The sequence below is a fragment of the Chrysochloris asiatica genome, unplaced genomic scaffold (assembly GCF_000296735.1).
Source record: "Chrysochloris asiatica unplaced genomic scaffold, ChrAsi1.0 scaffold00127, whole genome shotgun sequence".
Lineage (NCBI taxonomy): Eukaryota > Metazoa > Chordata > Mammalia > Afrosoricida > Chrysochloridae > Chrysochloris > Chrysochloris asiatica.
The window spans coordinates 2,788,808-2,800,879 of record NW_006408645.1 but is presented as its reverse complement, the minus strand read 5'-3'; the positions used below and the strand labels follow the sequence as shown (position 1 = coordinate 2,800,879).

General features: G+C 43.4%; 1 protein-coding gene across 1 annotated transcript in view; it reads left to right on the top strand.

The window, feature by feature from the left end:
- Positions 1-8,522, top strand: part of XYLB (xylulokinase homolog (H. influenzae)) — an 80,553-nt gene extending 72,031 nt beyond the window's left edge. Inside the window, exons 18-19 of the mRNA XM_006869182.1 lie at positions 1,586-1,680; positions 8,445-8,522. Of these exons, the coding sequence (XP_006869244.1) occupies positions 1,586-1,680; positions 8,445-8,522 (173 nt within the window). The remainder of the gene's footprint in view (positions 1-1,585; positions 1,681-8,444) is intronic.
- Positions 8,523-12,072: the final 3,550 nt, after the last annotated feature.

The window sequence follows — 12,072 nt, the reverse complement described above, 5'->3', positions numbered from 1 at the left end:
TGTTGATAGTTGATCCAAGAAGAATGAAGTCCTTGACAACTTATATATATATATATTTGCCCATTTAGTTGCTAGAGGTAACCTGGGATACTGCCCTGATTTGTCCTCTAAAACCAAATCCTGGGTTAATTCCTAGCACACCAGTCCTCACCTAAAAGCAGATTAGTCACTCTTTGGAGGTCTCTTCTTACCAACTGGTTCTGGGGGATATTCCCCACACAACCAATCTGTAACTATGAGTAGAAATGGGACCACAGTCCTCTCAGTTCAGCTCCGTATGAAAAGGGAATAGGCTGTCTACCCCACCACCATTCTGTTCCCTTTCCATACAGATCTGAGCTGGTATTTTCTAGCGTTCTCTTAGGAAAACTGGTCCTCGTGTCTTCAGGAGACGCTTCTTCGTTCTTGGTGTCAGGTGGCTGTTTGGTTTTCTGTCAGTCATACCTTATACTTAAATTTGCCTGGCAATCCCCATTGTATTCTGCCCACCTATGGCAACTTTTCTTCTTTTCCAGCCCTGTTCTTTGTTTGTTGCATGTTTATCTAGTGCCTCCTGTATGTCAGGCAGTATGCTAGGCACTGGGTCTGGAGTGGTGGCCAGAGAGACACAGTCCCTGGCCTCAGGAAGCTTATAGTTCAGCAAAGGTGGGACTGTAAACAATCATCCTAACAATGTGGCCACAGGTGTGAAAAGGGAACTGAGAAAAAGCAGATGATACTGAGAACTGGAGGATTAGTGAGGGACTCCTGAACAAGTTAGCATAGTGGTTACAAATTGAGCTGCGAACCGCAAGGTCAGCAGTTCGAAACTACCAGCTGTTCCGCAGGAGAAAGATGAGGCTTTCTGCTCCCATAAAGATTTACAGCCTCGGAAACCCTGTACAGGGTCGCTATGAGTTGAAACCAACTCCACGGCACACAGCCACCATCTGAACAAGTGATGGTTTTAGCTGCACCTAGGAGACAGGGAGAAGCACATGAGAGAACATGCCTTGCTGTGAAAAGGTTCTGAGGCAGAACAAATGGAAAGACAACAAGGGGGGCTAGAATGTGGTGGGCATGGGAGGGTGGCAGGGGCTCCCTCTCCTTTTATGTGATGAGATTAATTGGTCATCCTATAAAGGACATTACCATGTTGAGCAAGACAAACTAGGCCCCTGCTAAAGAGAGGTCTGAAGACCCCTTGTGGCGCAAATGTTTACAAAGTCAGTCGCTAATTGGAAGGTTGAGAGTTCTAACCCACCCAGTGGTTCTGTGGGGAAAAGAAGACCCTCTGAACAGTTCTACTCTTGTCACACGGGGCCACTGTAAATAGAAATCAGCTCTACAGTACCTCACAATAAAGAAAAATCTGAGCTTGAAATTGTTCTGTTTCTAAACTTTATTGAGGTATGATTTATATGACATGAAATTTAGTCGTAAGTGTACAATTTTGTAATTTTTTATAAGCTTCCCAAGTTGTATAACCTTCACCATAATCCCATCTTAGTAATATTTCATCCCCCAACGGGACCCCCTGTGCCTGCTTACTGTTAACGTCTTCATTTGGAATGGGTAATGGTTTGAAATGAGCTTTCCCTTCTAGGTCTTGCAGCTGGAGCAGATGTGCCCTTTTCAGAGGTTGTGAAGTTAGCCCCACGTCCCAGATTGGCTGCTACCCCAACCCCAGGAGCTGCTCAGGTGAGAGACCATTTGAATTTGGTCAAAGCACTTGCATTGTGAAAGCCAACTGGGTCTGTATTTTTTTTAAAGGTAGGTTGTTTGTTTTCACTGACATTAAGCTTGACGTGCTAACTGAGGTGTCAGATGACTGCACATACCTCCCTTACTATGTGTGTGCCTCACAGTGGACCAGACTACAGGAGCTACTGAGATCATCTACTGTTTATTCTCAAACCAAGATTCAAGATAACTGCAGTGACCCAGGCTAGGATGTCCCTGTGAAGGCAGACCCCACTTGTCACAGGTTAGGTTTCCCGGAAAGCAGATCCTGAGATGTCAGTTAGGACGTGGGAGATTTATTGGGGGGTGCTCTTGTGGAAGGAAAGAGGGAGAAGATATAATCTTAATGGAGCTTCCACCCAGTCCTGAAGCTGGATTTTACCCAATGGGGTTGAGGGGACCAACCTTTATCCCTAGTGTCAACCAGTCATTGCCTGTGGGCCACCCCAGGATGGAGTGAGGCAGCTCTGTATAGCTGAAGAGTTCCCAAAGGGGGCTGACAGCTGAAGGTTGTCTGCCAGCAGCACTCTTAGCCGCTGGGAGAGTATGGTCTTCATTCCTGAAGGCGAATCAGGGCAGTGGGCCACAGCAGCCACCTCACCATTGTTCCCATTTACAGAAGGGTCTTGCAGCCCAGGGGCAGGGGAGGATGCATCCTGTGAAGAACTGTACAGGGTCTGAGAGTTACCCTATTTGTAAGCCAACAACTGAGCCTGTACAGTTTCTTGGTTGCCAGTAGAAGACATAATAAGACTCTTGGGTCAGAGACAAGGGACTTTAGTCTAGCTCAGTGGGCAGCCTGAACTTCATGCCCTCATTGGTCTCCTTTGGTCCCCTGAATCCCACAGGAGTGCTGTGAAGTTGACCCAGGTGGATCTGTGCATACAGTGTGTCTGTGACAACTGCCCCTGAGCTTAAGAAACCTTAACACCTTACAGAGCTAACCCTACCCAACCTTTGCCCCCAAAGGAGACATTATCTTTATTATCCTGAAGAGCAAACAAATCTGCCCTTGTCCCCAGAGGGAGACGTATCTCTGTCTTCCAAGACTGTTAGTATAGCAAATGGCCTTGAAACAAAAGCAGTAACAAGACCTGTAGAAACACCCTGGAGCATTGTCCCCCAACATATCTTGGAAGGAACGACTCAGGCTCTTGGGTGATCAGACGTCCCCTACACGTGGGTGTGCTCAAGCTTCTCTTATTCTCCCTTGTCCTTTTGCTTGAAAACCATCTCAGTACTATGGAGAGACCCTGCCCTAAGATCAAGGGCATATGAGTTCGGATCCTTCTGCCTCTCCCTTACCATGTAGCCTTCAGGTGACCTCAAACACCACTCCCCTTCTCTGAACCTGGTTTTTTTAACAGTGAAGTATGTGCCAACACCTGTACTGCCTCCATTAGCCCATTAGCTGGGAGGCTAACGTAGATGGCGAGGGTGAAAGTGCTTGGTAAAGTGTAAATCAGTGTATTAGCTGAAAGAACACTTAGCAGTCTTCTTCCAGCACATCTTCAGTCACCAAAACAAACAAAAAGCCCAGAATCCTTAGCTCTACTTTAAAAAGAGTTTCTCAGCTAACAGGATGGTAGTCTGAAGGTAGCCGTCAGTGTTGGTTCAGTAGTTTACCAATATCCGGGCTCTGGGTTATTTTCCTGCGTGTCTTTTCCACGTAAGTGATGTACAATGAAAGCATACTGTGAGCCACAGATGTCATTTTAAATTTTCCCATCATTTTGGTTTTTTCCTTCTTGAAAAAAAGTAAAGATAGATAGAAAGAAATCAGTCAAATTAACTTTCATAATAGTCTGTTTAATCCAGACTACCAAAAATATGAGTTGGAGCCGACTCGACGGCACCTAACAACCACCATCATCAAAAACACGGTGCTTACTTCTGTTTTCTTAAGTGTTAGCACACAGGCACACCTCTTGACTAGCACAACCCAAGATGTTCTCTCCAAGGTCACAGGATGTCTACAGTTGCTCCAAACGGCATGTCCTCATGCAACATGATCGGCTTTCAGAGCCAGCAATTTGGCTGTGGTTTTAAGCAGAGAGGAGACTCTGCGTGGCACAAACAGTTAAGCACTTGGCTGCTACTAAAAGATTACCAAAGTGAATACATGCAGGGACACTTCAGAAGGAAAGCTTGGTGACCTATTTCCAAAAGGTTACTGCTGTTGGAATCCCTATGGAGTACAGTTGTACTGAGAAACACATGGGGCCGCCAGGTATCAGCTTGTTGGTTTGGGCAGTCTCTGTTCACATGCTTCATATCAAGAAGAGAAATACTTGTCCATTCCTTCCAAAGCCCCCACTAGACTGCCACCTGATCATATAGTTGACCCTCATTGTGAGAAAGACTGGGGAAGAGTCTAGCTCTTTTATTCTTTCTAGAGGGAGGCCAACAACAAAGAAGGTAGTTGGGGAAACTTTCAGGGAGCAAACAGTGGCACCTGCCTCATTACAGGGAGCAAGTACTCAATGTGTGCACCACCATGTTCCCTGTCACGCCCGCACCAGAATAACTCATGACTCGTAGCCAAGCTTGTGTGCCTGTGTGCGCACACTTTATAAAAAAAAGCACCATATACCTGGAAAACCTGCTCTCCTGCAAAGACAGCCACTGTCCCTATAAAATAATATGGCAGAGCAGTTTTTAAAGTTACACATTTTTGGTATTTTGGGAAAGATCAATGTTAGCCAGCATACTTGTACAATTTTAAAGGAAAATTGTAGTTGTCCCAGCCTTTCAATTAATGACAGGTAAAAATGTTAATGTCTACCTGGTGGTGGCACTATAGGATTAGCACTGAACACTAAGTGCAAGGTTGGTGGTTCAAATCCGCCAGCCACTCTTTTGAAATACAGGTTTGCTACGAGTCAGAATCGACTTAACAGCAAAAGCAAAAATGTTCATGATCAGGGCTGAACTTGGGGCCATTCCCATTACATAAATCCTTTGTTCTCCATGTGGCAAATGGAGATCTCAAAATCATATTCAAAGTTTTGAAGTCAATTCACTGCAGTCTGTAGAAATAAAATAAGCCTCTGAGAAGGGGGTGGGGGGAGAAGCACCATGATTTTGGTGGTGGTGGTGGTGAAGTGCCATCTAGTTGGTAGTGACTCATGGGGACCCTGTGCACAACAGAAAGAAACACTGCACAACACAACACAACAGAGTGAAAACTCTTTACAACCAAAGCCAAATGTAAGTTCACAGTCCTTCTCAACACTGGGTTGCAGTCAGCGCCAATCTACAGTGTTGGCACCAGTGACCTCTTTGTAGACTGGCCTGTAATACAGCTCCTTGAGAGCAGGTCCACGTCCTGTCTTCTTTTTATGGTGCCCAGTGCAGCGCTTGTGATAGGTGGAAACTCACACAGTGGCAGCGTGTACATCCTCAGCTCAGCTGGACTGTATTGCGCTCTCCTCCATGGAGAGAAAACTGAAGCCCCCTTACTTCACTTCCATGACTCCTTCACCTTCAGCCTAAGATTCCTCTCCTGGGCCCTCTTCATAAGGGCCACCTGTTCTTACCTCTTGCTTTGTTTTATCTATGGGGTTTATTTTTCTAAAAGATTTCAAAGCACTTCACAAGGTAGACCCAGAACATCGCTCGGATTGTGTCCATTTCGAGGAACAAAGGGATTTATTTCTCTAAACACTCCTAGGCAGCTCAGACTCAGAGATTTAGACACCACAGGCACCTTCTCACCGGTTCTGACGACCTGTGAAGCCCTCCCTGAGCCTTTGCTGACAGAGAGGCCCAGCTGCACCAAGGTTACGCCCTACTTGCATAATCACTTAATTAGAAAGACTTGACCAGAACTCATTAAATCAAATTAAGAAGGAATGTGGGACAGCAATTAACAACAACAGGATCATCATGAGCTACTAGTGGCATTACTTGTGAGTCCCATGATGGGTGGAAAATCTGGATTCCTTGAGCTTGTGTCATTCGTCTGTAATACAACATGTAATATGCTACAGAGCATACACAATAAAAAAATACAACATGTAATGTACAATAATACATACACAGTAAAACAATACAACATGTAATATACAACCATATATACACAGTAAAACAATACAACATGTAATGTACAATAATATATACACAATAAAACAATACAACATATAATATACAATAATACATACACAGTAAAACAATACAATATGTAATGTACAATAATACATACACAATAAAACAATACAACATATACAATAATACATACACAATAAAACAATACAACATGTAATATACAACCATACACAGTAAAACAATACAACATGTAATATACAACCATACATACACAATAAAACAATACAACATGTAATATACAATAATATGCAATAAAATAATACAACATATAATATACAATAATACATGCACAATAAAACAATACAACATGTAATGTACAATAATACATACATAGTAAAACAATACAACATGTAATATACAATAATACATACACAATAAAACAATACAGCATGTAATGTACAATAATACATATACAATAAAACAATACAACATGTAATATACAATAATACATACACAATAAAACAATACAACATGTAATATACAACAATACATACACAATAAAACAATACAACATATAATATACAACCATACATACACAGTAAAACAATACAACATATAATATACAATAATACATACACAATAAAACAATACAACATGTAATATACAACCATACATACAGAATAAAACAATACAACATGTAATATACAACCATACATACACAATAAAACAATACAACATGTAATATACAACCATACATACACAATAAAACAATACAGCATGTAATACAACCTGATGTGTGTCTACATTTCTAAGGTCAGACTTGCAGAGTCACGGGCAAAAAGCAGTTTTGAAAAGAAAAAAGGATTAGGAAGAAGAAGAACATGGGTTCTGTTTCTGGTCGTTTTTCTTTCGGGTTTCGCTTTTTACAGCACACTGTATATAATTTTGTAGCCTGATTTTTTTTTTTAAATTCAACATTATAACGTCGTAAGTATTTTTATTCCCATACTCATTATTTTTGAGCAATTGTGGTAAATATGTATGTAACAAAACATTTGCCTTGGAAACCCTGTACAGGGTCACTATGTGTGGGAACTGAATCCGCAGCACCAGCAGCCTTCACCCGTATCCATTTCTAACTTCCTCCTTCACCCTCAACAGCCGTGCAATGGCTCCTCCTCCAGCCCTTGGCAACCACTAACACATTATTGTTAATGACGGCATAATATTCTATCCAGTGCACTAACCCTAGTTTACGTGACCGTTTCCTATACCTTAGAGCAGTCGCCTCTCTTTTTATCAATTAACCCAATATGGGTAAAAGGCTAACAAAACCCTTTCCTATTCTGCCTGAGAAGTTGACCTCTGGTTAATTGGAGCTCTATTTCTCGGGAGGTTGGAAGACAATGTAACAGCGAAATACATTACTAAGCAACATTGTCAAAAGACCTTTGATGGGGAAACTCAACCTCCACTGGAAACACTGTGATGGAAAGTCATACTTTGTGCTTTCCTGGGTGCGCTACCTCATGATGGGCTCATCTCTTGCCCATGGAACTGTTACCGAGTACTCCTGACTACCATGAATTTCAAAGCCAGCTGGTTCTTGCACCTGTACAATGTGGATCTCATCTCTTTCACCTGAGCTGTAACCTCGGAAAGGCAGGGAAACAGAAACCCACTTTTGGATTGCTACCTAGACTAGTTGATGGTCTCCCATCAAAGAGGAACCTCTGCAGCTGCTCCGTGGACAGGCTGTGTTTGCTAGAGAGTATAATGAACACCAATGTGTTCTAGTTAGAATGTAGAGTGCAGTTTAAGAAGAACCCCAGTAGACAAGACACACTATATGTAGGATCACTTCCTTAGGAGAGCTTCACAGAAGTAGAATAATTGGGTCAAGGGATGTTTTCAAGTCTCTTTATACAAATTATGAGGGCACTTGTTAAGTGCCATCAAGTCAACTCATAGTAACCCTGTATAGGGTTTCCGAGGAACAACTGGTGAGTTTGAACCGCCTACCTTGCGGTTCAGTAGTGGTTCAGTAATAGAATGCTTGTCTTCTATATAGCAGACCCAGATTCCGTATCCAGCTGGTACATCTGATGCAGAACCACCACCCGTCTGTTAGTGGAGGATTGCTGGTTGCTGTGATGCTGGACACATCTTAGTAGGGTGACTAAGAAGAAAGCCCTGAAACTCTACTTCTGAAAGTCAAACCCTGTGGATTACAACTGTCCATTCCCATTGTGCTTGGAGTGACTATGAGTCGGGGGCCAATCTGATGGCAGCTAACAACAATACATGTACAGATAAATGCAAAGTCAGGTTGTTTTCCAAAAGGATTGTACTGCCAACTTGCACACCACCACTATGCAGCGAGACAGCCATTTTTCCAGTTACTGTCACCTAGAATTTCTAAAAGAATTTTTTTTTTTTTTGCCTTTGTGGATTTAGTAGCAAAAATTGGTTTCATGTCATATTTCACATATTTCAAAGAGGATTATTACACTATAGGCTTGAGAACGACTCATGAATTAATGATTTTTCTTTGGACCAGCAGAATAATTAAATTGCAAGTATTCAGGATGTAAAATTTTTTAAATTGCAAGTTCAAAACAGTTAGTTGCAGGAGGCACATCTCCTTTTCTAAACTGCTTCTTCTACTTCTCCAGGTCTACGAGGTCCTCCTCCCAAAGTATGCCAAGCTGGAGCAGAGAATCCTGTCCCAAACCCGGGAGGCCCTGAAGTAAATTCTGCTGGCCCGGGACCCCTGTAGACCCTGCCTTCCCAGACTCACTGATTCTCCTTGGAGTTGTGGGCTTGGACAGCAGAGATCTTCTTGCCCAGGCTGACTCTGAGAATGCTCCAGCCCTGTCCAGGGGCCCCTGGAGCCCGTCCTTAGCCCATCTTCCTGAAGATGGACAGGCTGCTTGTGCCCTTAGGCCCCTGGGCAAGAAAGCAGCTCTTCCTGTCTTTTATCCCAGGAGGCAGAATAACACTGAATCTGGGATATGCGCAATAAACATAGTAACTTTTTCCCTTTAGAAAGGCAGAAATAAAGCAAATACATGGATGTCAGCAGAATGGAGGAGACAAAGCCCTCCCCATACCCTGACCCCTTCACCCATCCTGCCCCTGTACTCTGACCCCAGCCTCTCATCCTCCAACCACCAGCCTCTCATCCTCCAACCCTGTCCCCCAGCTGCCTCACACATTTTGGAATCCCCTACCTTTCCAGTCTTCCCTGCCCCCATTTCAGCTATCTGAAATGCCCTCACAGTTTCCTTTCTTGTCTGTCCCTTACTCACCCCTCCTCCTTCTCGCATTCTTTTCTCTCTTCTTTGATCTCTCCTCTTTCCCACTTGCTGCCTCCACCTAGCTCACCTGACAGGCCTAGTGGGCATGCTCCCTCCCTTCAGCTCTGACCACCATGCTGTCTGACTCCACACCATATGACTCAGAGGGGCCATCTCCCTGGTAGCACTGTTTAGGGCTTCTCTCTCTCTTTCTCAGTCTTCTTGTTGTCTACTTATTGAGGAAAGTGTTCTAGGAGAAATTCCCCAGTTCTGGCTTTGCTGATTGTGCCCTTGTGATTAGTTTCCCTCTGTCTTCTGTATTTTCTATAAATTGGCATTTGGATCAAGAGCAGGATTTCTTAACTTCAGCACAATTGACTTTTTGGGTGAGATCATTTTTTTGTTGTGGGGTGCAGTTCTGTTCACTGTAGTAGCCTGTTTAGCAGCATCTGTGGCTTCTACCTGCCAGCTGCCAATATCTCCCGTTCTCCAAGTTATGAATAATCAAAAATATCTTTGTTGTTTTGTTTTGTTTTTTTTTTTAGAAAAAACTTGCATTGCTAAATATCTGTTAGGTATTGAGCACTACTGTTCCGGAGGGAACAGTCGCTGGAGAAGGATGTCATGCTGGGTAAGGTGGAGGGTCAAAGAAAAAGAGGAAGACCCCAATGAGATGGATTGGCCAGGTGCATCATTGATGGCGTCAAGTGTGGCAGCGGTAGTGAGGTTGGCCCAGGATCGGACATTGTTTCGTTCTGCTGTGCATGGGGTTGCTATGAGTCCGTTCCGACTCGATGGCACCTGACATCAACAACAACAAAGAGGCTTGATTAGATTCATATGTGATTATATCATTTTTTTTTTTTTTTTGCAAGACTTCTTCATAAATGGTGTTGTATTCTGTTTCTCTCTCTCTCTCTCTCTGCAGTTTTCAGTGCCCAGAACTATTAGTTCATTAGGGATAGGATGTTGTTCTTCATTTATTACCCGGAGTTATTCTAAACAGAAATAAATATCCCCTCCCGTTTACGTTCCAGTTCTTCAGTGGTATTCTTCATGTAGGAAAGACAGAATCAATGGCTTCTTTTCTCTCTCTTCATCAGTTTTCCGAATTAGTTGCTTCCCAACCATCTTCCAATGGTGACCGATTATTTTGTTTTCATTTTTAGCATCATTGTGACATATTTAAGGAAACTTGGTGGCACAGTGGTTAAAACTGTTAACTGAAAGTTCTGTGATCTAAACCCCCTTGCTACTCCATTGGAGAAAGGTGTGCCATTCTGCTTCCACAGTTTTATAGCTTTGGAACCTCAATGGAGCCGTTCTCTGTCCTCCAGTGTCACTGTAGGTCGGAATGAACTCGGTGACAGTTCACACATTTTATGTGTCCTAATCCACTGCACTCATTACTCTGATGACATCCTCTTCATTTGGATGACCTTTATCTTCAACTTTTCGTCACGTCCCTGATCTCTCATTCCTTCTTTTTTCTTTGCTGATACTTTTGTTCTCTTTACTCCTTACTTGTTGCTGGACCCAAGTGTCTGTCCTCATCCTCCCATTCTTTTCTCTTGTTGAATGGTTTCATCTTATTCTTGGGTCTGCAACTACTGTTTATATACGAATGGCACCCAGATCTGTGTCCTCAGCCCAGAACTCTCCTTGGAGCCGTCTGGATTCTCAGGGACACTACGGAGTCTACATGTCTCTTCTTGCCCCTCCTCAAGACCCCTTGTCCAGAATTCCTGTTTTAGTCAATTGATAGCACCATGTATCTGTTCATTCATTCAGGAACTCACACCTGAAACCCAGATGTTCTGTCGCTCTTCCACATCAATCAGTCACTAAATGATTGTAATTCTTCCTTCTGAATCTTTCTAAAAGCTGTTCCAGCCTCTTTCTCCATTCAGTCATAGTTACCCCCTCTATTCCTGGTCCTGATGTGGCTCTGTGAGAGAAAGCACTGGGCCACAAGGTCGGTTTCAGTCACAAGGTCAGTGTGAATTCACCAGCCACTCCTTGGAAACCCCATACAGGGTTGCTGTAAGTTCGAACCAACTCAGTGGCACTTAACAATGACATTCCTTTCTCAGAGTCCTGATATGGCACTGGACTACTGACCATCTCGTCCATGGTTCAAACATGTCAGTCATTCATCAGAAATCCTGTACAAAGTCACTATAAGTCTGTACAAGGTCACTACGAGTCTGTACCAACTTGATGGAACTTAAAAAACAACATTCCTGGCTCACATTACTGCAAAACCCTTTATTGAAGGTCCTTTGTCATCTGAATCTGCAAAAATCCTTGAGATGTGTTTCATCTGCCACAGGCCTTCACCTAGTGTGGGACTCCAGTTAAAGACAGGTGGTTTGCAGCCTCACTCAGAACACTGCAAAGAGGGCTGACACTCGGTGGGTCAGAGCAGTGAGCTGACACTGAGAAGTCAGAAGGAAATGAGTGGGAACAGGGCATCACTTAGAGATGGAGCCATCTTGAAAGGGAGTGGTGTCGCTTGGAGGTTTGGTAGTTGAAGGGAAGCCAGAAACAGAAGGTGATGACCTGTCAGACAGCTACAATAGCAAATTGAAGATTCAGAGGAGGACAGGTAACTAGTCCCTCCCTCCCACAGACATTAATTTTTTTTCTCCCCACAGTTACGGGATTTATTAGGGAAGGTAACAGGTTACAATATAGCTTCAGAAAATGCTCAGAGCACAGTTGTTTTAGTCAACTGCTGACAAGTGCCCACAGGACGCACCACTCCACCATAAGCCTCAGCCTGAAGACACTTGACTCTGGCTCCAAAGTCAGGAAACCTAGTTCCCCCACTTACAGGCCTGCAGGCATCTTACTGTACAAGCAGTCCTTCTGCCCAAGGCCATTCAGCTTTACTTGCTCTGTCCCACAGACATTATTAATTAAAGAAATGTTAGCTTTGAGAAAAGGGTTCTTTTGGACCAAGAAACAGTGAGTCACTCATTCTATGCCACATCTCACCCCT